The sequence below is a fragment of the Salmo salar genome, chromosome 11, assembly GCF_965601325.2.
Source record: "Salmo salar chromosome 11, fSalSal1, whole genome shotgun sequence".
NCBI classification, from domain to species: Eukaryota; Metazoa; Chordata; class Actinopteri; order Salmoniformes; family Salmonidae; genus Salmo; species Salmo salar.
The window spans coordinates 45,436,155-45,463,305 of NC_138301.1; the positions used below are offsets into that span (position 1 = coordinate 45,436,155).

The following is a 27,151-nucleotide window of genomic DNA, read 5'->3' on the forward strand; positions in this document are numbered from 1 at the left end:
GGGAAGGCTTTCCACTAGATGTTGGAACATTGCTGCAAGAGCATTAGTGAGGTCGGGCACTGATGTTGGGTGATTAGGCCTGGCTCGCAGTCGGTCTTCCCATTCATCCCAAAGGTGTTTGATGGGGTTGAAGTCAGGGCTCTGATCTCGACAAACCATTATTGGATGGACCTCACTTTGTGCACGGGGTATTGTCATGCTGAAACAGGAAAGGGCCTTCCCCAAACTGTTGCCAGAAGGATGGAAGCACAGAATTGTTTAGAATGTCATTGTATGCTGTAGCGTTAAGATTTCTCTTCACTGGAACTAAGGGGCTAAGCCCAAACCATTAAAAACAACCCCAGACCATTATTCCTTCTCCACCAAACTTTACAGTTGGCACTATGCATTGGAGCAGGTAGCTTTCTCCTGGCATCCGCCAAACCCAGATTTGTCCGTCACACTGCCACATGGTGAAGCATGACTCATCGTTTCCACTGGTCCAGAGTCCAATGGCGGCAAGCTTTACACCACTCCAGCCGACGCTTGGCATTGCACATAGTGATCTTAGACTTGTGTATGGCTGCTCAGCCATGGAAACCCCAACGAACAGTTCTTGTGCTGACGTTGCTTCCAGTGGCAGTTTGGAACAAGGTAGTGAGTGTTGCAGCTGAGGACAGATGATTTTTACGCGCTTCAGCACTTGGCGGTCCCGTTCTGTGAGCTTGTGTGGCCTACCACTTCATGGCTGAGCCGTTGTTTCTCCTAGACGTTTCGACTTCACAATACCAGCACTTACAGTTGACCAGGGCAGCTCTAGCAGGACAGAAATTTGACGAACTGACTTATTGGAAAGGTGGCATCCTATGACGATGTCATGTTGAAAGTCAATGAGCTCTTCATTAAGGCCATTCTACTGCCAATGTTTCCATATGGAGATTGCATGGCTGGGTGCTCAATTTTATACATCTGTCAGCAACGGGTGAGCCTGAAATAGTCTAATCCACTAATTTCAAGGGGTGTCCACATACTTTTGTATATATAGTGTATATATATAGTGTATATAGTCCTACTGAGTGTAACCTTTTCCTCTGTGTGAAAGTGAAAACGGATGCATCTGAATAGAGCTCTCATAACTCCAGCGAGTCTTACAAAGCCATTCATTATTGACTGCCACCTGCAGCAAATCCTGATCTTTTGTCCAATCCCCCCCAGGAGACTGTGGGAATCCAGACTTTCTCCAGCTTCTCTCTAATAAAGCTGTATTTGTCCAAAAGGCATCTTGTCCCATTGGAATAACATGACAGTTGAGCAGCTCCCATATGAGACCCAAGTCCCTGGTAACATATGTCCAACAGTTTGTTAGGGACAAACAACACTTATGATCTTTTTAGGCAGATGGTTTTCAGCCCCCCCAACATGGCTCCAGTCTGCTTGCAGATGGAAATTGGATCTGGGGTAATAGTGTAAATCCTGTATAATCACCATGCATAATGTTTCAGTTTCAGTGTTTCTCCAGACAGTGTTTCAGGGGGAAAATAATGTCATAGTCTACTTGAAACCTTGTACATTCACTCATTCATTCTACTTGTCTATCCATATTATTTCTTTGTGCTTTGATTGTTCTCCTTTATTGAGATATATACTTGTTTCTCTGGGGGGAAATGAAATGAAGTCTATCAACAAGTCAAACTGACAGGATGCTGGAGGACATAGTGAGACAGAGGTACAGACATTGGGGAACAGATGACAACGTAGCAGTCATTTCTGCAGTGTGTTTGTGGTTTTTATGTTGCTTTGCATTGTCTTGTACTTTGTTTTGGTGTGTTGTGTATGTTGTGTGGTGTGTACGTTGTGTGGTGTGTGTGTGGTGTGTATGGTGTGTTGCGTATGGTGTGTTGTGTTGTATATGGTGTGTAGGGTGTGGTGTGTTGAGTATGGTGTGTCGTGTATGTTGTGTTGTGTTGTGTATGGTGTGTAGGGTGTGGTGTGTTGTGTATGGTGTGTGTGGTGTGTATGGTGTGTTGCGTATGGTGTGTTGTGTATGTTGTGTTGTATATGGTGTGTAGGGTGTGGTGTGATGAGTATGGTGTGTAGGGTGTGGTGTGATGAGTATAGTGTGTTGTGTTGTATATGGTGTGTAGGGCGTGGTGTGTTGTGGATGGTGTGTTGTGTTGTGTTGTATATGGTGTGTAGGGTGTGGTGTGTTGAGTATGGTGTGTTGTGTTGTTTTGTATATGGTGTGTAGGGTGTGGTGTGTTGAGTATGGTGTGTTGTATATGGTGTGTAGGGTGTGGTGTGTTGAGTATGGTGTGTTGTGTATGGTGTGTTGTGTATGGTGTGTTGAGTATGGTGTGTAGGGAGTAGGGTGTTGCGTATGGTGTGTTGTGTATGTTGTGTTGTGTTGTGTATGGTGTGTAGGGTGTATGGTGTGTATGGTGTGTTGTGTATGTTGTGTTGTATATGGTGTGTAGGGTGTGGTGTGTTGAGTATGGTGTGTTGTGTATGGTGTGTTGTATATGGTGTGTAGGGTGTGGTGTGATGAGTATGGTGTGTTGTGTTGTATATGGTGTGTAGGGTGTGGTGTGATGAGTATGGTGTGTTGTGTTGTATATGGTGTGTAGGGTGTGGTGTGAGGAGTATGTTGTGTTGTGTTGTATATGGTGTGTAGGGTGTGGTGTGAGGAGTATGGTGTGTTGTGTTGTATATGGTGTGTAGGGTGTGGTGTGAGGAGTATGGTGTGTTGTGTTGTATATGGTGTGTAGGGTGTGGTGTGAGGAGTATGGTGTGTTGTGTTGTATATGGTGTGTAGGGTGTGGTGTGATGAGTATGGTGTGTTGTGTTGTATATGGTGTGTAGGGTGTGGTGTGATGCGTATGGTGTGTTGTGTTGTATATGGTGTGTAGGGTGTGGTGTGATGAGTATGGTGTGTTGTGTTGTATATGGTGTGTAGGGTGTGGTGTGATGAGTATGGTGTGTTGTGTTGTATATGGTGTGTAGGGTGTGGTGTGATGAGTATGGTGTGTTGTGTTGTATATGGTGTGTAGGGTGTGGTGTGTTGAATATGGTGTGTTGTGTTGTATATGGTGTAGGGTGTGGTGTGTTGAGTATGGTGTGTTGTGTATGTTGTGTTACTCAGGCACCCTTTGCCGGCAGCCTCCTTTAGTTCTCAGACTGGACAGCCACAGTCCATCAAAACAAAATGAATGACCTCATTACAGGGTGGATGCAATCTCTGTATCACAGCCAAGGTGGAACAGCAAATTGAATCACAGGGAACAGCCTGCCCAAGCCATTGTCTGTGCTCGGGTACTGCCAAGATTAAACAACACTGGGACTTGGTGCCAGCTTTATTCCATTTCTGATGGATACTGACCCTGCTCTGGTCCTGGTGAAGGATGACGTTGACACCAGCAGGTGTGAAGAGAAGAGGGATCATATACAAACATACTCTTTTAATGGGCCAAGAGAGAAATGTCCTAGGATGACATTTGCACACACTGTATACAGATTTTTCTATTGTGTTATTGACTGTACATTGGTTTATCCCATGTGTAACTCTGTGTTGTTGTTTGTGTTGCACTGCTTTGCTTTATCTTGGCCAGGTCGCAGTTATAAATGAGAACTTGGTCTCAACTGGCCTACCTGGTTAAATAAAGGTGAAATAAATCAAATAAAAAGGGTTAACACTGATACATGATCAGGGATTGATCTAGATTTAAGATGTTGATAGTGAGTATGTATTCAGGAGAGGTGTTCAGATAGCAGAGACAGATCTGGACCACTAGATCATCTTGATGGAATCTGATTTCCTATCATGATCTCACGTTCTAGAATGTATTACTGTACACTGCCTAGTGAAAGTATTCACATCCTAGAATGTATTACTGTACACCACCTAGTGAAAGTATTCACATCTTTGCATAGTTTTCATATTTTGTTATTGAAATGTATTCCAGGGTTTGCATCATCTCTCCTAACTGACGATCATATCACCCAGACAATGTGGAGATCAGGTCATCTCTCCTAACTGACGATCATATCACCCAGACACTGTGGAGATCAGGTCATCTCTCCTAACTGACGATCATATCACCCAGACACTGTGGAGATCAGGTCATGTCTCCTAACTGACGATCATATCACCCAGACACTGTGGAGATCAGGTCATCTCTCCTAACTGACGATCATATCACCCAGACACTGTGGAGATCAGGTCATCTCTCCTAACTGACGATCATATCACCCAGACACTGTGGAGATCAGGTCATCTCTCCTAACTGTGCAGCTGGAGAATAATGAAACTGTACAACAAAATGTTTCTACTTTCACTAGACACTGTAATTTCCCCACACCCACAGATGTTATGGAAATGTTCGTAAGGCCTATTGTAATAGGAATCATTGGACCCATTATATTTAAAAAGCTCATAATGATACCAGCGCAACAGCACTGACAAGTACTGCCATTTGACATTTAACAAGTGAACTGCCTCGCACACCAAATGTTACATCCAGAGCTTATTACTGCATGTCCGGTAGATCATTTGTGTGATCTCCTCAGATGTAAATGCCAAATGCATAGTAAATGTCACAGAGACCTTTATGTACTGGGACTATTCCTATGTCTATCCGTCATCAACATCTCTGACTGGGAGGTATAAACATTTAGTGGACTTACTAATAAGCCTAAACGAGAACATCCTCTGGCAACTTACCCCCAGGTGGAGAAAACATTTACCCCCAGGTGGAGACTACATTTACCCCCAGATGGAGAAAACATTTACCCCCAGGTGGAGAGTACATTTACCCCCAGGTGGAGAAAACATTTAACCCCAGGTGGAGGATACATTTACCCCCAGGTGGAGACTACATTTACCCCCAGGTGGAGAAAACAGTTACCCCCAGGTGGAGAAAACATTTACCCCCAGGTGGAGAAAACATTTACCCCCAGGTGGAGACTACATTTACCCCCAGATGGAGAAAACATTTACCCCCAGGTGGAGAAAACATTTACCCCCAGGTGGAGAAAACATTTACCCCCAGGTGGAGACTACATTTACCCCCAGGTGGAGAGTACATTTACCCCCAGGTGGAGAAAACATTTACCCCCAGGTGGAGAAAACATTTACCCCCAGGTGGAGAGTACATTTACCCCCAGGTGGAGAAAACATTTAACCCCAGGTGGAGGATACATTTACCCCCAGGTGGAGACTACATTTACCCCCAGGTGGAGATAACAGTTACCCCCAGGTGGAGACTACATTTACCCCCAGATGGAGAAAACATTTACCCCCAGGTGGAGAGTACATTTACCCCCAGGTGGAGAAAACATTTAACCCCAGGTGGAGGATACATTTACCCCCAGGTGGAGACTACATTTACCCCCAGGTGGAGAAAACAGTTACCCCCAGGTGGAGAAAACATTTACCCCCAGGTGGAGAAAACATTTACCCCCAGGTGGAGACTACATTTACCCCCAGATGGAGAAAACATTTACCCCCAGGTGGAGAAAACATTTACCCCCAGGTGGAGAAAACATTTACCCCCAGGTGGAGACTACATTTACCCCCAGATGGAGAAAACATTTACCCCCAGGTGGAGAAAACAGTTACCCCCAGATGGAGAAAACATTTACCCCCAGGTGGAGAAAACATTTACCCCCAGGTGGAGACTACATTTACCCCCAGATGGAGAAAACATTTACCCCCAGGTGGAGAAAACATTTACCCCCAGGTGGAGAAAACATTTACCCCCAGGTGGAGACTACATTTACCCCCAGGTGGAGAGTACATTTACCCCCAGGTGGAGAAAACATTTACCCCCAGGTGGAGAAAACATTTACCCCCAGGTGGAGAGTACATTTACCCCCAGGTGGAGAAAACATTTAACCCCAGGTGGAGGATACATTTACCCCCAGGTGGAGACTACATTTACCCCCAGGTGGAGATAACAGTTACCCCCAGGTGGAGACTACATTTACCCCCAGGTGGAGGATACATTTACCCCCAGGTGAAGAAAACATTGACCCCCAGGTGGAGGATACATTTACCCCCAGGTGGAGGATACATTTACCCCCAGGTGGAGAAAACATTGACCCCCAGGTGGAGGATACATTTACCCCCAGGTGGAGGATACATTTACCCCCAGGTGGAGAAAACATTTACCCCCAGGTGGAGAAAACATTGACCCCCAGGTGGAGGATACATTTACCCCCAGGTGGAGACTACATTTACCCCCAGGTGGAGGATACATTTACCCCCAGGTGAAGAAAACATTTACCCCCAGGTGGAGGATACATTTACCCCCAGGTGGAGAAACATTTACCCCGAGGTGGAGGATACATTTACCCCCAGGTGGAGACTACATTTACCCCCAGGTGGAGGATACATTTACCCCCAGGTGGAGACTACATTTACCCCCAGGTGGAGGATACATTTACCCCCAGGTGAAGAAAACATTTACCCCCAGGTGGAGGATACATTTACCCCCAGGTGGAGAAACATTTACCCCGAGGTGGAGGATACATTTACCCCCAGGTGGAGACTACATTTACCCCCAGGTGGAGGATACATTTACCCCCAGGTGGAGGATACATTTACCCCCAGGTGGAGACTACATTTACCCCCAGGTGGAGAAAACATTTACCCCCAGGTGGAGACTACATTTACCCCCAGGTGGAGAGTACATTTACCCCCAGGTGGAGAAAACATTTACCCCCAGGTGGAGAGTACATTTACCCCCAGGTGGAGAAAACATTTAACCCCAGGTGGAGGATACATTTACCCCCAGGTGGAGACTACATTTACCCCCAGGTGGAGATAACAGTTACCCCCAGGTGGAGACTACATTTACCCCCAGGTGGAGGATACATTTACCCCCAGGTGAAGAAAACATTGACCCCCAGGTGGAGGATACATTTACCCCCAGGTGGAGGATACATTTACCCCCAGGTGGAGAAAACATTGACCCCCAGGTGGAGGATACATTTACCCCCAGGTGGAGGATACATTTACCCCCAGGTGGAGAAAACATTTACCCCCAGGTGGAGAAAACATTGACCCCCAGGTGGAGGATACATTTACCCCCAGGTGGAGACTACATTTACCCCCAGGTGGAGGATACATTTACCCCCAGGTGAAGAAAACATTTACCCCCAGGTGGAGGATACATTTACCCCCAGGTGGAGAAACATTTACCCCGAGGTGGAGGATACATTTACCCCCAGGTGGAGACTACATTTACCCCCAGGTGGAGGATACATTTACCCCCAGGTGGAGACTACATTTACCCCCAAGTGGAGGATACATTTACCCCCAGGTGAAGAAAACATTTACCCCCAGGTGGAGGATACATTTACCCCCAGGTGGAGAAACATTTACCCCGAGGTGGAGGATACATTTACCCCCAGGTGGAGACTACATTTACCCCCAGGTGGAGGATACATTTACCCCCAGGTGGAGGATACATTTACCCCCAGGTGGAGACTACATTTATCCCCAGGTGGAGGATACATTTACCCCCAGGTACCCGTGGCAGTATACAGGACACCAACCCGTGGCAGTATACGTCACACCAACCCGTGGCAGTATACGTCACACCAACCCGTGGCAGTATACGTCACACCAACCCGTGGCAGTATACAGGACACCAACCCGTGGCAGTATACGTCACACCAACCCGTGGCAGTATACGTCACACCAACCCGTGGTAGTATACGTCACACCAACCCGTGGCAGTATACAGGACACCAACCCGTGGCAGTATACAGGACACCAACCCATGAGTAGGATGGAGTCTTTCTACATGCTTCCTAATGATGGTGACTTTTATGTATAATTGTATGAATGGTTTGTGTCCCAAGATACTTTAAACCAAATTCACAAACTCACTATGACAGCATGTTGACCGTTAATGCTGGATGAAACCATGAGGTCCAGACAGCTGGCCTTGGAGGAGGACGTGCAGAATGTAATCCCTGTGTAGTTACACAACACAGTTCATACGTTTTATTTCCTGTGGGTAATGTAATCCCTGTTGCTCTATCCAGACAATGGCATATGGCCAAGTCCTTTTTGACATTTTGATGACTCATCTGCATAGCCTTGTGTGTGTTATTAGTATTATGTTGATTAGCTATCAGGTCAGACAGTTCAGCGACTGAGGAAGAAGGGGAGAGAAATGAGACAGCAGGTGGAGACAGACTATGCTATGTTTGCATTAAATTATATTTGTTTTATTTGTAAATATCTTAAATAAAAATGCTCACTTCATCTACAACGATGTGGTAAACAGCAAACTAAATGAGATATTTGTCATCGTGTCACCTTGGACTGCTTTAAGCCTGGATACATGAATACATATTTAACATCGTTGTTAATAATGAATGTGTATATTCATTTCTAAAGGCAGTTAGACAGTGTTTGTAATGACTTCAAAAGCTCTGAGTAGAGCAGTAACAGTAGATATGAGTTGCGCTGCGGGGAGACTTCTAAGTTCAACCTGTGGATACGAATCATCAGTCTTCAATGTGGAAAGCCACAACAGAAAATGTTTCAGGACCTTAGCAGTGTGGTAGTGCAGTGCTTTTCAGCTGTGGACTATGACCCGTCAAGGCATACCTACCAGGCTTCTAGTAGATTACAGCGTCAGGGTGAAGAGGACACAGGAGAAAGGCCAAAGTGAATGTACTGGTATTGTAATGAAAGAGATCCATCTCCTGGGTTACAACGGCTATGGCAGTTGGGCTGACATCAAATCAAAGTGTATTGGTAGTGTACACAGTTTATCAGATTTTATAGCGGGTGCAGTGAATTGCTTGTGTTACTAGTTCCTAACAGTGCAGCAAAAATGTCAAACAAGTTTACAACTATTAATCCACTGATAACATACACTTTTATTTTGGTATATATATGCTGTTTTACATATTTATAAGAAACATGTAACGCTATCGCCTCAGCAACAAAGGAATACCTTCTACAGCAGACATTTCTATATGATATTTCAAATACTTTTGAAATTCAAATGAATCAAGTTAAAATATTTGTAATTATACTTTACATCTAACAAACAAAATGTGACGTGTAATGCCTCATGGTGCAGTTTGAAGGAAGTTGAAGGTAGTTCGGTGAGCCATTGCTAACTAGCGTTAGCGCAATGACTGGAAGTCTATAGGTACAGCTAGCAGAGACATACAAATGGTATCCATGAGTTCATGTGCCTCTGGGTAAGTAGAAAAAGGGCTTAATTGCCAAAATGTAGCACTATCCCTTTAAGACTTTACCAACGGCAGTTACACTGTAGAACATAGAGGGCCGGTTTCCTGGACACAGATTTAGCACAGTCCTGGGCAGAAAAACATGTTGAAAGGAGAATATCCATATAAAGTGCTTTTTAGTCCAGGACTTGTGTCCGTGTCTGGGCAACCGGGCCTTAAGTATGATCCTTCAACTGTCACTAATCATACTATTGAAATGTGTCAGACTCTAGGCTGCTACGGTGTCCATTTTAGGACAGCAAGACCTGTCCATGGAAGTTGTCCTAAAATGGATACCGTACCATGCCAACAGTCCTTTTATTGGTGGTACACAGAGCAATGGTTAAAACAACAACTGATATTAAAACCCAGAAACCAAAATACTTTTGCGCAGTTCAAAATACATAGCTAGCAGCTCAAAAGAATTTCACGCAAGACAGCGGGTGTACTGTAAGCGCTGACTGAAATGTTCACGGCCATTTGGTCACTTCACTCTCCAAATCTCACTTCAACTACCACAGTGCATTAAGGCACCAGCACTTTGAAATGAGCTGAGCGTAACCTTAACATAGGACAACACATGGCAGCATGGGTCTGTGAGCTAGCATGCAATACACAACTTCAATGGCAAAAACACCCCTATAGTCATTCCTATACACTCTTATTTTGTTAATATTATATGATTTTTAAACGCATTCTAAAATCATAACACAGAATTTCATCTGAGTAAGCCTATGGAAGAGTTCAAGTTGAGGTTTTCAGGTAGGGGGGGGGAGAAAATCACACCAAGGCATTTGCATCGAGCTGAAATAAGGCCAGGATGTCGAGCATGGCCTGTTTGATGTGGTTTCCAAAACGATGAGAGTCCTATTGGACAGAGAGGAAACAATTTAGAATGGACACGTTCTAAAACAAGCTGATATAATAAAACTTTAGAATGGACACGTTCTAAAACAAGCTGATATAATAAAACTTTAGAATGGACACGTTCTAAGGCAAACTGATACAAAATAACCTATATGGATATGCAGTTGGTATCAATATTGGCTGGTCAGCCGTGAAATTCAGGTCTGTATGTTACCCAGGCGATAGCGATGTCTTTGTTTCAAGTGAGGACAGCTGATTGAAAGCAACATTCAAAGATAGGCCATGTGGATCAGCCAACTCACCGTCTCAGGACTCGAGTGCTTGCTGGAGATGTGGAAGTTAATGAGGTTTTCTCCCAAGATGATGTAGGACACACCATATCCATCATCTGCCACCTGACACACAAAGAGAGAAACACAATCAGCGTGTGGAAAAGAGGATTACACGGCAGCACAGAGATAATCACACTATATCCTACTGGATTTTCAATTGCTAAAATTAGAGAAAACTTGGCTAATATATGGATTTTTCCCGCTGTCAATTCTTTTTTCTCCCAAAAAACACATTCTGTGACGTGCTGAGTTTTTTGGCGGCATGAAGCTTTCATTAGACCAATGAAATTGCCGAACGGGTTACGGTCAAACAACTTTTTTGTTTACTGTTTAGATTAAAATCGAGCGCTCTCAAACTTCCCATCATTCTGATTACGGTAGTCATTTTGTCATCCTCATCATGGTAAAGACACGGAGAAATGCATATGATGCAGCTTTCAAGTTGAAGGCGATTGATCTGGCTGTTGGAAAAGGAAATAGAGCTGCTGCACGGGAGCTTGGTCTTAATGAGTCGATGATAAGACATTGGAAACAGCAGCGTGAGGAATTGACTCAGTGCAAAAAGACAGCTAAAGCTTACTGCTAATTTTGTATTTTTTGTTACAAGCCGTGTTTCGTTAAAGCCTATTTATTTTTGTTACAAGCCGTGTTTCGTTAAAGCCTGTGTGTGTAAAGTTCATTTGTTTCAATGTACCGGTAGGCACCTGCGGCTTATAGACATGTGCGGCTTATTTATGTTCAAAATAATATATATTTTTTAATTCAGTGGGTGCGGCTTATATTCAGGTGCGCTTAATAGTCCGGAAATTACGGTACTTGGGAGTATGGTTAGACGGTATACTCTCCTTCTCTCAACACATATCAAAGCTGCAGGCTAAAGTTACATCTAGACTTGGTTTCCTCTATCGTAATCGCTCCTCTTTCACCCCAGCTGCCAAACTAACCCTGATTCAGATGACCATCCTACCCATGCTAGATTATAGAGACATAATCTATAGATCAGCAGGTAAGGGTGCTCTCGAGCGGCTAGATGTTCTTTACCATTCGGCCATCAGATTTGCCACTAATGCTCCTTACAGGACACATCACTGCACTCTATACTCCTCTGTAAACTGGTCATCTCTGTATACCCGACACAAGACCCACTGGTTGATGCTTATTTATAAAAACCTCTTAGGCCTCACTCCCCCCTATCTGAGATATCTACTGCAGCCCTCATCCTCCACATACAACACCCATTCTGCCAGTCACATTCTGTTAAAAGTCCTCAAAGCACACACATCCCTGGGTCGCTCCTATTTTCAGTTCGCTGCAGCTAGCGACTGGAACAAGCTGCAAAAAAACACTCAAACTGGACAGTTTTATCTCCATCTCTTCATTCAAAGACTCAATCATGGACACGCTTACTGACAGTTGTGGCTGCTTTGCATAATGTATTGTTGTCTCTACCTTCTTGCCCTTTGTGCTGTTGTCTGTGCCCAACAATGTTGGTACTCTGTTTTGTACTGCTGCATTGTTGTGTTGCTATGTTGGGTTGCTGCCGTGCTGTGTTGTTGTCTTAGGTCTCTCTTTATGTAGTGTTGTCTCTTGTCGAGATGTGCGTTTTGTCCTATATTTTTATTTAATTTATTTTCATTTTTAATCCCAGCCCCCGTCCCCGCAGGAGGTCTTTTGCTTTTTGGTAGGCGGTCCATTGTAAATAAGAATTTGTTCTTATTTAAATAAATAAGTTAAATATATATATATATATTTTAAAGTAGGAGTGTGGATCAGAAAACCAGTCAGTATCTGGTGTGACCACAATTTGCCTCATGCAGCGCGACACATCTCCTTCACATAGAGTTGATCAGGCTGTTGATTGTGGTCTGTGGGATGTTGTCCCACTTCTCTTCAATGGCTGTGTGAAGTTTCTGGATATTGGCTGGGAACTGGAACATGCTGTCGTACACGTCAATCCAAAGAATCCCAAACATGCTCAATGGGTGACATGTCTGGTGAGTATGCAGGCCATGGAAAACTGGGACATCTTCAGCTTCCAGGAATTGTGTACAGATCCTTGCAACATGGTGCTGTGCATTATCATGCTGAAAGATGAGGTGATGGCGGTGAATGAATGGCATGACAATGGGCATCAGGATCTCGTTACGGTATCTTTGTGCATTCAAATTGCCATCGATAAAATGCAATTGTGTTAATTGTCCATAGCTTATGCTTGCTCATACCATAACACCACGGGGCACTCTGTTCACAATGTTGACATCAGCAAACCACTCGCCCACACGACACCATACACATTGTGAGGCCGTTTGGACGTACTGCCAAATTCTCTAAAAATGACATTGAGGTGACTTATGGTAGAGAAATTAACAAATTCTCTGGCAACAGCTCTGATGGACATTCCTGCAGTCAGCATGCCAATTCCACACTTCCTCAAAACTTTAGACATTTGTGGCATTGTGTCGTGTAACAAAACTGCACATTTGAGAGTGGCCTTTTTTGTCCCCAGCACAAGGTGCACCTGTGTAATGATCATGCTGTTTAAAATCAGCTTCTTGATATGCCACACATGCCAGGTGGATGAATTATCTTGACAAAGAATAAATGCTCACTAACAGGGATGTAAACAAATCTGTGCACAACATTTTACAGAAATAAGCTTTTTGTGCATATGGAACATTTCCGGGATCTTTTATTTCAGCTCATGAAACATGGGACCAACACTTTACATGTTGCGTTTATATTCAGTGTATGTTGTTGTTTTACATAAAGATTTTTGAGCACCGGGATGAAGAACACAGACAATATGATTGTGCGATTATGTTTTAAGGCGGCATTACACTCCCGAATCTGGTCTGAAAACATCTGACAGTCTTTAATGCTACTTTAAAGCCTAATTCATTTTGAGTAGAGCCCAATTGAGGTCAGGCAGGGAACTCACCGGACCAAAGCCTCCCCCGCTGGACACGTACTCCGGGTGTCTGGCCAGGTCAAACAACTCCACCTGCTGGAGGGGAGTCTGACTGGTGGACAGCCTCCAGGGCTCCGACAGCACCTATGAGAGAGGACACACACACGCTTTAACATACAAACCTCTCAAAGGAAAACAAACTGTATAAAAACGAAAAACACACAAAGATCTACATTCCACTTTAAAGATGAATAGTAACATCCACATCTCAAAATACTGCATGTGACCTCTTTGAGGAAGGCCGAGTCCTCCCCCAGGTACTTGGAGACCACGTAGAGACAGAAGAGGTGGCGGTCGATGCCTCCTCCAGTCATGGCCAGCCGGTAGAGCTGCTGGTGTTTCGTCGCAGCTTCCTTCAACAGTTTCAGTCGCAGCTCTCTCTAAAAGAAGACAAGGAATGGTAGGAAGAAACAATGAGACATTATGAAAGGAAAGGGGCATACCTAGTGAGTTGCACAAATGAATGCATTCAACCGAAATGTGTCTTCCGTATTCAACCCAACCCCTCTGAAACAGAGCAGTAAAGGGGTACGAAGTAAAAGGTGGAATCTGTCTCTTTTGGCCAATCACATCCAGATCTCACAATCTAACCATTTCTCCCATGAGCAAAGATATGGAAATAGTTGGTTGAAGCATTTTTGGGGGGAATACCTTTTCTTTTTTTTTTTTAATAGTATATATATATATTTTTCATGAGGACTGACCCACAACTTTTCAGTTCCTGTAATGCTCACAGATCCACTATCACAGGATCCTTACCGGGTTGTCTTCCACCATGGAGCGGACGAAGGCACAGGTCTCCACGGTACAGGAACGCACCGTCTCTGTGCGACCCTCTCGGAACATGCGTGTCATGGACGCCTCGTACGTTAGACAGAACCTCCCCTTGTCCTAGAAGACAAATTCAATTTAATCAAATTTCATAAAACATTTATTTATCCACTCAGGGGTGAATAAGGAAAGTCAGGTTCACATGTTTTTAAGAGTAAAGACTCAGTTAACAGTCCTGTAATGTGGTTATAACATATTATAACTACAGTAAAGACTCAGTTAACAGTCCTGTAGTGTGTGGTTATAACATATTATAACTAGAGTAAAGACTCTAGTAACAGTCCAGTAATGTGTGGTTATAACATATTATAACTAGAGTAAAGACTCAGTTAACAGTCCAGTAATGTGGTTATAACATATTATAACTAGAGTAAAGACTCAGTTAAGTCCTGTAGTGTGTGGTTATAACATATTATAACTAGAGTAAAGACTCTAGTAACAGTCCAGTAATGTGTGGTTATAACATATTATAACTACAGTAAAGACTCAGTTAACAGTCCAGTAATGTGGTTATAACATATTATAACTAGAGTAAAGACTCAGTTAACAGTCCTGTAGTGTGGTTATAACATATTATAACTAGAGTAAAGACTCTAGTAACAGTCCTGTAATGTGGTTATAACATATTATAACTAGAGTAAAGACTCTAGTAACAGTCCAGTAATGTGGTTATAACATATTATAACTAGAGTAAAGACTCAGTTAACAGTCCTGTAATGTGGTTATAACATATTATAACTAGAGTAAAGACCCAGTTAACAGTCCTGTAATGTGTGGTTATAACTAGAGTAAAGACTCAGTTAACAGTCCTGTAATGTGTGGTTATAACATGTTATAACTAGAGTAAAGACTCAGTTAACCGTCCTGTAATGTGTGGTTATAACATATTATAACTAGAGTAAAGACTCAGTTAACAGTCCAGTAATGTGGTTATAACATATTATAACTAGAGTAAAGACTCAGTTAACCGTCCTGTAATGTGGTTATAACATATAAGACATAATAAAGGCCCATAAATGCTTAAGTAACAAGGCATTATAACTGTCGGCTAAAGCATTACAGATCTTTCTTGCTGGCACATTTTAGTCTTGTTTGGTTAATAAATAATAAAAGTATGTTATAGCTATCGTCCTTATTAAGGAGGATCTTTATCTCATCAAACTACAGATTGTTGACAGCACCATCCCTTAACACTGGTATTCATTCACATGTCCTAAGGAAGCTACATTCCCAACCTGGGTTTTCATATATCCATCCTACCCTCCTTCCTTCCAATTGCCTAGTTGGCTAATCAGCCAATGGACTAATCCAATCAGCTGATTCTCTTTACTGTTGCCAGTCAACAGGGGCAGAGATAAGGACCCTACCCTGAAGTGAGCCAGCTGCAGGGCGATCTGGATGAAGGCATCGGGGCTGGTACGACACTTTTTGATCAGGCCCTTCCCAAAGCAGTTGAAGGGGATGATGTGGGAGTCGACGTCGTCTGCCAGGGCCTTGGCCACCATCAGAGAGCTGGCGATGGCCGTCTGACACTGAAGCACCGCACACGGAGAACAAAGACACTGAATCAGCCCATTTCACTTGGGGTCTCTGATGCATTTGATCAAAGAGCCTCAGTTCTTCATTTCATTTGAAGATTTGAGATGAGACAGTTGAAGGGGGGGGTCCTCAGAAAGATTAGAGCTCAGGTGGCTTAAAGATGTGAAATCTGAAAGGTATTTCTACTGTCTAATCTAGTATCACACTTGTACCAAACAGACAGGATCACTGGGGATCAGATTTGATCATTATAACAATGAAACAGAATGGAAAGGCCTGTGTGTGCATTACTGATGTGCATTAATTGATGATAATTCTGAAAACAATAAATCACTTTTGAAAAGGGGAACATCCCTACAACATTGTAGTTTAACCCAAACCCCCTGTGGTAGGCTACCTCAGCTGGGATGTTCCACTGCAGCCTCTGAGGGCCTGGGAGGGAGGGGTGAGGGTTTCCTTTGCAGTGGCCTTCCTCTGTGTAACCCAGCTTCACAGGGTCCATCGACAGCACATGCTACAATTAGACAATAACATCATTTAGAGACATTTGTTCTGCCAGCTATCTATTCCTGATAACCTATACAGACACACTGTAAACATTAACACAACTAAAGAAGCAGAAGGGCTCTACTCTGCTAGCTACCTCCCAGAGGTGCCCTATGATGGGGGCATCTGCCCAGCTGTGCTCCGCGTTCAGACCCATGGTCCCGTTCCTGAACACGATGAGGTTGAAGGACTTATCAAACCACCTACAGGAAAAAGACAAACACAAACCAGTGCTTGAGCATGGAGTAAGATACAAACTCTAATATTTAATTATAGAATTATAAAAAAAATTATTATACAAGTATTTAAAAGTGATTTAATTTATAAGCATTCATAACATTTATGAAAATGTCTAAACAATTGATAAACATTCAGTAACATTCATAAGTAGTTATAACAGCTTATTTTTGAACATTTTTGTAAAGGGTAATCTGTAGAATAAATGAGGGCTCAGGTAGATAATAAGAACATTTCATTTGTAGAGCACATTTCCCACACTCCCTGTGCATAATATGAAGGATTGGAGCCCTTGGTCTCACCTGTCGTAACATTTGCCATGCAGCAGGGACTTGGCATAGCTGTCCAGGGATCGGACAGGATCCTCAGCCTTGTAACGCTGCTCTGTGTCGTCCAGGGTCACAAAGAAGGCAGCCTTCTCCACAGTGTCCAGGGCCTGCTGGTTCCTGCCCTGTCTCAGGTAGGCCTCGCGGGCTTCCGCCCAGGGCACCCTGCCAGGTGGGGTGAACATAACATTGGGGAAACTTTTTGATAAAATTATTTATTACAGACAGTGCATTTTTATACCACCTTCGAATTGGATCAACCCAAATATTGGTCTGTTTGTGGGTTGGGATTGACGTGGGGTATGGGGGGGCCTGGGGGGGATTTTTTTTTACATTTCTGTGAAATCCTCATGTCTTACTCATTGTTGGATCCAAATGTACTATATTTATTGAATATTATATGAATCCAAACATTTAAAAAAATTGCCAATTTGGGTGCAATCATTTAAGTTAATTTCTCAATTGATTTCACAACAATCTGAGATGGTGGGTGTTTGTTAAGGTGTCTCTCAGTTGGTTGAGCATGGCGCTTGAAACGGGCAGTTCCATTCCAGCTGGGCTACCCATAGGAAGATGGACACGTCACGTTAGATAAAAGCATCTGCTAAATGGCATACATTACATGTGTAGTGTTAGCGTACCTGTCCCCAGCAGTGAGGGCGGCCAGGCGCTCCTCCCCCGGCTGGGGTTCAGAGGGGTCAGCCAGGATACGCTCCATCTGCTGCTCTACGGCCCTGGGCGACAGCACCTGACCGTCGTAGAACATGGGCACCTTGAAGTAGCGCCCCCGGTGGTACACCACGATGTGCCTGCTGTCCTGCATATGCTGGATGGTGTCTGGACAAGCACAAGGGTAGGGAGGGACAACTTTGTGTAACTTTCAACTAAATCTAAACCAGAATATGAATATGGATAAAAAGGAACTATGATATACTACTCACACAATTTGGACCTACTGAAGAATTAGCACAAAAAAAAGGTGGAAACTGCAGTACTACAACATGTCTAAAAAGGGTTTTTCTAGCAACTAAGACAGCGTATCAAGCAGATACCTTGGAGAGACTAAATGTGCTTTGAACTGTTGTTTCAAGCGAAAGACTTGGGAGAGTGTGCTCTAAAGCACAAACTATGGTTGATGTCATTTCCAAGCAACTACAGTGGGATTCTTTGGCATGAAACAAAAGTTAAAAACACACAATGAAGAGGATTGCAATGAATCATGGGAGTCTATGGGGGTCTAATTCAGGACACTTTGTAGCCTCGGTCACAAAAAAAAAAGCCCGTTTTATTCCAGGGCCTAAATAGCCGATCTGTTATGTCAACTTGGCACTGAGAAAACAGCTCCATCCTGCGATGCCAGTTGACCTGTAAAGTGCACATTGATTGGATATATTTGTGCATAGTCTGCGTACATTTAATGTACACATTGCTAAATAATAGAATGATCAAATAATCTGTTCAATCTGCAATTGGTTCCACCCGTTCTATGGTTGTTAGAACTGCTTTAGTCTGTGTGATTGAGAGGCTGGGGAGGAAGAAGTGGCCATCTACCTGTATCTACGCCTGGGATACGACTGGTGTTGAACATACGCTCATATTGCGCTGAGCACATTGGAATGGTATTTTGAAGCATGAGCTGAAAGGCAAAAAGGAAAATAGAAAAAAATGAAAAATGACCAAAGCACGAAAGCCTGCTCTCCTAGAAACTGACAGGAGGGGAGCTACGGGGGGGGTGGAGGAACCAGAACGGCTCACGGGAAAAGTTCTCCCACGGAAGAGAAGAGAGACAGATGGGTGGGGGATTTTAAAAAATACAACAAATTGAAGGGAATGATTGGAGGGGATGGGGAAGGGTTTGATAGCTGATCCTATTTCAACAGCATGTTACAGACTTGAGAAACATGCTTGTCTGGGTCAAAATATTATTATATTAATATTAACTATATTTCTGTACAATAACACTAGGTGCAAAAACAGTCATTCCAATAAGGACTTACAATCACTTACAGTGTCAGACAGTACCAAACAGTTTTGTTTTTATGGAACATGCTGGTGAAACGGGAATTCCATGGGGACAGGAATGGGGGGAGGAATAAGGGGTGAGCTGGATCCAAAGTTGGTCTGTGACAATAACGCTCCCTCCTCTTACCCCGTTCCAGGCCTGGGAGGCGGGACGTATTGAACAAGCGCTCCCATTGGGCGGAGCAAAGAGGAACTCTTTTATCCAGTGCAAAGAGCTGCACCAGAGAAAACATCCCGTCCGCAAGTGTGAAACAGAAACAACCATATTTATGTCATTTGGTATGAAATACAGAGGGAAGAGGAACACACATTATGGTCATAAAGCAAATAGATAAGAAGCAGTGACCAAAAGTGAAGGCTATTTACCGGTTTGATCTGCGCTCGGTCCAGCATTCTCCTGTACAGCATGATGGCATGGATAGCATTGCCTGCCCGAGCGGCCTGCAGACTGGTGGGAAACACATACAGGAAGTCCTAAGAGAGAGGGAGTGAGAATGGAGAAAAAGCTGTCAATCACTGAATGAATGATAAATAAATCTACAATTGATAAAGAGAAATATTGCCAAGAGAATCTGATCAAATAGAGTCTGATGAATTGCCAAATTGGTAAACATCCATAAACATATAATATTATTAATAACACATACTTATCAAAGACTGTACAGTATGAAAATAGGCTAAAAGTGCTTCTCCAATAGAAATCCCTGATCATACTTGTAGGCGATGTCATGGAGGCGTTGTCTAGTTAAGCTCATGCGTAGAAACACGTCATCGGGTCTAACGGTCATCTCGCGCCGAACTGAGCATGTGCAGGCTGTCAAATCAAAAGCACTCCTTCCATATAACATTTAAAAACGCCACTCGCACATCTGAGCTGTCTTTGTTGCAGGTGCATGGTGACAGTTGAATAAGATGAGAAAAAAGAAGAAACCTGCACACTGCTCTCGCTAGCATCACTGCTCTTTAATAAGCTATACGTATCGGCCTTCAATATAGAATTGCTTTTATATTAAGTCCGCAAGCTAGATCCCTGCAATGTCTCATTGAAGATCCAGATAACTCTTCTGGCCTCTCTGGACTAAATCCTAATTATGATAAGTGTACCTACCATATTACATATTGGATCTTTTACATTGCAGTTTACCTATAAAATGGGAAGTAGACATACTTGGTATTCATATCACAAAATATATAAATGAGCTCTCCACAATGAATTTCAAAAGAAAACTAATAAAAATAGACAAGATCCTGCAAACATGGAGAGGTAAATACCTGTCTATTTATGGGAAAATTGCTCGCCAGCATCACCGCTCTTGCCAGTACCACCGCTCTCGCCAGCATCACCGCTCTCGCTAGTACCACCGCTCTCGCCAGCACCACCGCTCTCGCCAGCACCACCGCTCTCGCCAGCATCACCGCTCTCGCTAGTACCCAAGCTCTCGCCAGCATCCCTGCTCTCGCCAGCAGTGCGCCAGCATCACTGCTCTCGCCAGCATCACTGCTCTCGCCAGCAGTGCGCTAGTACCACCGCTCTCGCCAGCATCACCGCTCTCGCCAGCAACCTGATGAACTCCTTTGTCAGCAACACTTCTCTCGCCGGCAGTGCGCTAGTACCACTGCTCTCGCTAGTACCACTGCTCTCGCCAGCATCACTGCTCTCTTCAGCACCCTGATGAACTCCTTAGTCAGCATCACCGCTCTCGCCAGTACCACCGCCGCTCTCGCCAGTACCTCCGCCGCTCTCGCCAGTACCACCGCCGCTCTCGCCGGTACCACCGCCGCTCTCGCCGGTACCACCGCCGCTCTCGCCAGTACCACCGCCGCTCTCGCCAGTACCACCGCCGCTCTCGCCAGTACCACCGCCGCTCTCGCCAGTACCACCGCCGCTCTCGCCAGTACCACCGCCGCTCTCGCCAGTACCACCGCCGCTCTCGCCAGTACCACCGCCGCTCTCGCCAGTATCACCGCCGCTCTCGCCAGTATCACCGCCGCTCTCGCCAGTATCACCGCCGCTCTCGCCAGTATCACCGCCGCTCTCGCCAGTATCACCGCCGCTCTCGCCAGTATCACCGCCGCGCTCGCCAGTACCACCGCGCTCGCCAGTACCACCGCGCTCGCCAGTACCACCGCGCTCGCCAGTACCACCGCGCTCGCCAGTACCACCGCTCTCGCCAGTACCACCGCGCTCGCCAGTACCACCGCTCTCGCCAGTACCACCGCTCTCGCCAGTACCACCGCTCTCGCCAGTATCACCGCTCTCGCCAGCACCTGCCATACAGATTACAAAATAGCTGGGAAGAGATTGTTGATGTACAAAATTCCATGGCACAGAGTATATAAAACAATGCAAGATTCAAGACTATTGTACAGAATTCTTGCAACCAACAAAATGTTGAATATTTGGGGCATACAATCATCGCAGCTCTGCAGATTTTGTTGTGAGGAATCAGAATCAATAGACCATTTGTTTTAGTATTGCCCTCAGGTAGCCTGTTTCTGGTCTCAGGTTCAGGAAGGGCTGAAAAATCAGAACATTAATCTAAAATTTGCCCTAGAAATAGCATTTTTGGGAGATCTGGAGAGACCAGGTCAGTCAATTACTAATTTTCAACTCGCAATCTGTGGATTCTATTTGATTAGATAGATTCAAAGTGTGTTAGAAATCACAACATAGTTGAAAGATATTTGGTGCGTAGAAATCTGAAGAGGGTGGCCAGCAGAGATAGGTGGGAGGGGCTGAGGGAAGCTGAGGGTTAAGATGTGGAACTGGAGACAAGTGGGAGTGGAGTTGTTGAGTGGGGGATAGAATGACAGTCAAAGACAAAAGTAAAAAATGATATTGCCTGAGGCTGATGCCGCGCAGGTGCTTGTACACATGCATATACACACGCACGCATTCAAATGCACACGTGCACACACACGGAAATATTGCCACACATGCACCGAAACTTATCCAGTTGGCCTTGCTGTTTAGATTACTGTTGTCCTTGATGTCTGTTGTTTTCCTTTGGTTTTCTCTATTGTTCATTTTGTTGGTTTGGGCATTGGGGGACAGTGGCTTGAGGGAGTTTTGGGTGTGTGGAATGGTGGGAGAGGTTGTTTTTTTCAGAGGGTGGGGACTATGGGGGGTCTTGGATGGTTGGTGGCCTGGCGGTTGGGGGCTTGGGCCGGTGGCCGATAGGTCGCTGGTTCATGTCCCCGTTTTGGGAGATCTGTCGACTGGTTGCACCTGTGGGTTGCTCTGGATGGGAGTCTTTTAGATGACTGAATGTAATGTAAATGTTAAGCGGCTTCACTGCAGGTACATTGTATGTTTTAATGGTTTTTGACAAAAAAATGTAATGTGTCAGTTTCACGAGGTTGGAGTAATAACATGTTCAACTACTTAAGACATTGGCTCTAATCTAGGTTGTGCCTTTACATTTCGAGAAAATAAATAACTTCTGAATAATTTTTCACTTCTCAAACCCCAAACCCTGGCCTGGTCTGTTTCACAAGCGTTCCTGGAAGTTTTGTGATGTTGCGCCCCTGGGTTCAGTAAGTCTGTGATATTATTACATTCCTAGCAGCTTGATTATATATAATGCTAGTTCTGACTCTTACCATTGCATAGTAGTTGCTGTTGACCATGATTGGTCCACGGCCTCTTAGGTAGATGTACTCCTCCCACCAGTCACTGACCTGAGAACAGCAAGACAAGCAGGAAGATGGACATTTCGGAATCATACGAAAAGCTTTGGAAAATTAATGAAGCTATCTAAGAAAATCTGATGAAAACAATATTTAATTCAAATGTGACTTACATAGTTTGTAGCCCACCAGGATTTGAGTTTCAGGTACCACTGAAGTTTAGGACCCAGGCCTTTCTCAAAATCCTTGGCAAGGCCCTCCATCCTCAAGTACTGTTCGTCGTCCATGAGCGGACGGGCAGATTCAAGGTACTAGCAGAGGAAACATGTATGACAATCTAACATTCCCACCTTCAGGAGTTCAATAAATAGTCACATTGTACCCCTCTAGTAAACGGTTTTAATCCATTGGAGAAAAAAAGATGGTTAAGCGGAGATGTGTTTTGTTTCTGTTGCTCACTCTATTGATGGTGTCTTTCACCGAAGGCAGAGGGAGCTGTGGTAACGATGTCTGGAAGCTGTACAACTGGGGATTCCGCCTTCCGGAGAAGATTTTCACCAGTACCTGCACTCACAATTATGGGCTGGTCTGTTAAAGGAGAAGTCTACCTTCAAATAAAAAGGATCATATATATATATAATTTTTTTCCCACCAGTCTTTTGTTTATTTGGTCTGGGGAAAATATTTCTGACATGATATGAACCTTCTAGGTATAATATTTCTGTAGCCCCCACCTCTACCCGGCATTGGTTTCCCACGAGGCAACACGTGACATGGTCGTTTGCAGTCGACTCACCAGCCAGATGCGTGTCCTCCATGGCACAGTGCCGTGACGGGCATACATCCATCCATGCCAGGAGAGCAGCCACTTGAGTGAAGTTCGCATGGTGAAAAAAATGGCCACCCAGAGCCCTGTGCCAACTAGCACACCGCCAACCACCTGCTGGTTCTCAAAGGACATGTAGCGACTGCAAGGAGAGAGGCAAAGCATCACTTACTGGCCATAAACATCCATCAATTGTAATTTTATCTATGAGATTCTATATTTTTCAAAGTTTAGTCAGCATCATTGGATAGTGAGTTGAGACTTTACCTAACAGGCAGGTGAGCACCCACTTTGGTGAACAGTGCCAAGGAAGGGTCAGCTTGGACGTACTTTGCCCTCCCCATGTACAGCCCCACCACTAACATCAGGCCGGTGGGACTGCCAGGGTACACCCCGGTCATCACCCCATTCTGTAGAGGAAATTATATTCAGCTGTTTGACACATCAATGTCACTGTTGGTTGTATTTACGTTATCTGATGTTGTTGAATGTCTGGTATAACTTGGTATTGGTATGCCTGGTGGCAAATTTCCCTTGAGACAAAGTTTGAATACAATTTAAGTGTTGGAGCACCTTGAAGCGGATAAACTTTTTCTTCCAGGAATGCAGGCCAGACAGGTAGATTTGTCTCAGGGCCTCGTGGCTCAACTGCAGATCAATGCCGTCTGGAGAGACGGTGAACTGGAATGCCACAGCCTGGTGAGCTTCTGCCATGACTCTGCCAGAGGTACTCTACAGTCGAAAACGCATGACAAAACATCACCAAACCATCATCACATGATAAAAACTGAAGCACACTAGAATACAAATGACCTTCTCCCGTAAGCTACTTAGGTAGAAAGGACCCACCCACTCTCATGAGATACTTAGAAAGGACCTTCTCTCAAACAGACGTGACAAGTGGGTGGGAAACATTTGTTCCATTCAGTGAGCAAAAATCTAGTAACGTGATGGTGTGATAAAGCAGTGCTATTTGAGTTTGGCCAATGACAGATGCGCAGCACGACTGCATAAAACACAGCCTGAAACGCAACCAACCTGAATCATGGTCTCCAAGCAAGATAACAGCACAGACAGAAGGGGTTAGTTATAAATATCTTTGATGTCAGCTAACGTTAGCTAGCTAACGTTAATGCCGGATCAATATTCCAAGGCAGAAAGATACTAGCCAGTTGCCTTGTTTGGTTAATATAACTAGTTGTGACATTCATCCGTTAACTAACTGTCCGCTTATACTGCCATTAGCGAACTAGTAACCTAGTTAACGTTAGCTAGCAGCAAATTGTGGGAAGCGCCGGCTAGTTAGCTATGTTAACGTTAGCTAGCTAGATAACGTTGGTCAGACAGCTAGCTAGCTAAATCGTTTGATATCAGGTGAAATCAACAGTCAAACTCACGTAGTATCTTCAAATGGCTCCTTTTCAAATATATTTTACTTCAAAAACATTTCAGCAGCGATTTCAACGACACCAAGTTAGCTAGCTACTACACGCTGGGTAGTGGGCTACGTCGGACGCTCTGGCACGTTCCAGGTTGCATAGATAGGGCATATTCAAGGCTGACTGTCTATCCCAAGGGGCCACGGTTCCGGTCTAGAATCACGGTTTCGACTGCTCCTATAGTTTGGCTTCGGTACTGCAGTTTAACTGACATCCGTCCCAGAAAGCGAATTTCCATACACGACCACATAGTGAAGTCAGATTTGAAAATGCATAATAAAGACACTTTAGCATTGCTTGACTTGGGCAGGAGCTCACCAGAGATGAGTACCAGCACCTCTATTCAATGAAGAGAGATGCTATGCTACCAGCCTCATGCCATGTTTAAACAATATGGCATGAGGGGGTGTGGTATATGGCCGATATACCAAGGCTTATGGCTGTTCTTACGCGCAACGCAGAGTGCATGGATACAGCCCTTAGCCGTGGTATATTGGCAATATACCGCAAACCCCAGAGGTGCCTTATTGCTATTATAAACTGGTTACCAACGTAATTAGAGCAGTAAAAATACATGTTTTGTCATACCCGTAGTATTCGGTCTGATATACCACGGCTGTCAGCCAGTCAGCATTCAGGGCTTGAACCACCCAGTTTATAAATATGCATAACCATCTCTTGAGACTCTGATATAAAGTCTTTTTTCTCAAAGTTGCCGGGATACCACGTGTCCTACTTATATCAGTAAACTCGTAACAACTTGAGCATTACGAAATGTCTATTCAACCTCACCAAGCAAATAAGACATACATTTTTTTTGCTGACCAAAATCGAAAATGTTTCATTGACCTCCATACAAAAACTCCTTAGTTGGTGGGCAAAACAACGAAACACTGCTACCTGCTGGAGGGAGACAGACTTTCTGCCGAGTTGGGCCTCTCTCTTCCCCTCTGGTGCTAGTGCACTTCTTCTTCGGTGAGGCCAACGGCCTGGGAGGACGGGACACCACCTCTCAACACACCCATTACTAATTTAAAGTCAAATTTCTTACACCCAAATACTTCTCTGCAGCTGCAACCACAACCTTTATTTTCTTTACAACCTTTTACTTCCGTTCCATCCCTGCGGTACAGTTGATAATCATTACTATAAATGCTAAGAAGCCAATCTTACTTAAGCATATGTCACTCATTGGCCGTCTGTTAGCACAGATCTGCTACTCACACAAATCCTCTCAGGATCCCTAACCCTTGACCCATCTTCCTCTACTTTCTTCACTGCCTCAGCATACGACGCTACTCTAACCCTGGTGACCTCAACCTGCCTCTCTCGCACTGGACACTTCTGATTCCCTGCACCATGAGCACCCCTACAATTAACATATACTGCTTCTCTACATATACTACACATTCCTTTGTCTCATGCCCTTCTACACACCTAGGTAACCACCCTCCTACACACTGCTGCCACATGCCCGTAAGCTTGACACCTGTAACAACGTAATGTATTCGCCACAAAATCTCGTACGGGATAACTGAAATATCCTAACATCACTTTGTCGGACAAAGACTCAACATCAAAACTCAAAAGAACAGACAATGACTCTTCTGTTTCAATACTCACGCCACCCTGTCTGCGTCGCACCAAACGACGAGCATCACAAACACCGGGAATCTTCCCCTTCATCTGGTTCACCTTCACATGTCCTGCTACCCCAGTAATCACTCCTTTCAATGGCGCCCTGTTCTTGACAGAAAAGAAAGTCACCGCTCTTGTCCTTATTCGTGTGGCGGAGAGTGCCGACTCCCTCTGACCAACAGAAACACAAACAATTATCACAAGCCCACTTCGGGTTACCTTCAACCGACTCCTCAGCACCCAACTCCATTTTCACGCACCCTGAAACCACATATGAATCAGCCTAAAGGCAGGGGTCCACTTTCTCCAAAAATGTTACTCCTACCATCACAGACTCATCTTTATCCTGACCATCGGTGCAAGGCTCGGGCTCCAAGAACCTCACCAAACCTGCCACCTCTGGTAATTCGCCCTCATTCGCTTCCATTTTGCCTCCGGAACTGGATCCGGCGTACGGCTCTCTCTGTTTGCACTTGCCACCAGCCTTCCTTCGACCTAACATCTACCTTTTTTCCCAACATCTTTAACAGATTCAATCCCACCCTCTGCCTCCCTCACTCTCTTCATCCTCTACCTCTTTCCTTCCATTCCTCGGTATTCCACGTATACATCTCCTTGTGATAATATTGCACTTCTCCTAACATACATCTCGTTCTTGCCCTCTCAAGGGATGCCATTTCCTCCTCCCTTGATCAAAGTTGCTATGACCGGAACTT

General features: G+C 44.5%; 1 protein-coding gene across 2 annotated transcripts; it reads right to left on the bottom strand.

Moving 5' to 3' along the window:
* Positions 1-8,854: 8,854 nt before the first annotated feature.
* Positions 8,855-24,952, bottom strand: LOC100136416 (carnitine O-palmitoyltransferase 1, liver isoform). Of its 2 annotated transcripts, none has more exons than XM_045689601.2 (19): positions 24,756-24,952; positions 23,932-24,090; positions 23,626-23,768; positions 23,329-23,500; positions 22,992-23,096; positions 22,706-22,843; positions 22,506-22,583; positions 19,269-19,376; positions 18,432-18,516; positions 17,522-17,717; positions 16,857-17,045; positions 16,415-16,520; positions 16,169-16,285; positions 15,600-15,764; positions 14,161-14,292; positions 13,629-13,781; positions 13,372-13,485; positions 10,404-10,496; positions 8,855-10,101 (listed from the first exon to the last, which is right to left on the bottom strand). In XM_045689601.2, exons 2-19 carry the CDS (start codon positions 24,070-24,072, stop codon positions 10,015-10,017), a joined length of 2,322 nt encoding a protein of 773 aa, XP_045545557.1. In that variant the 5' UTR covers positions 24,073-24,090; positions 24,756-24,952; the 3' UTR covers positions 8,855-10,014. The 2 variants fall into 2 exon arrangements, with proteins under 2 accessions (XP_045545557.1, XP_045545556.1); XM_045689600.2 differs by lacking the exon at positions 18,432-18,516 and adding an exon at positions 19,030-19,117.
* Between the last annotated feature and the right edge of the window lie 2,199 nt (positions 24,953-27,151).

Coding starts and splice junctions, on each gene's coding strand:
- LOC100136416 (XM_045689600.2), bottom strand. CDS start 24,072: ATGGCAGAAGCTCACCAGGCTGTGGCATTCCAGTTCACCGTCTCTCCA. Junction 19,118..19,268: donor ACCGAGCGCAGATCAAACCG/GTAAATAGCCTT, acceptor TCTCTGGTGCAG/CTCTTTGCACTGGATAAAAG. Junction 10,102..10,403: donor AGCACTCGAGTCCTGAGACG/GTGAGTTGGCTG, acceptor TCTGTCCAATAG/GACTCTCATCGTTTTGGAAA.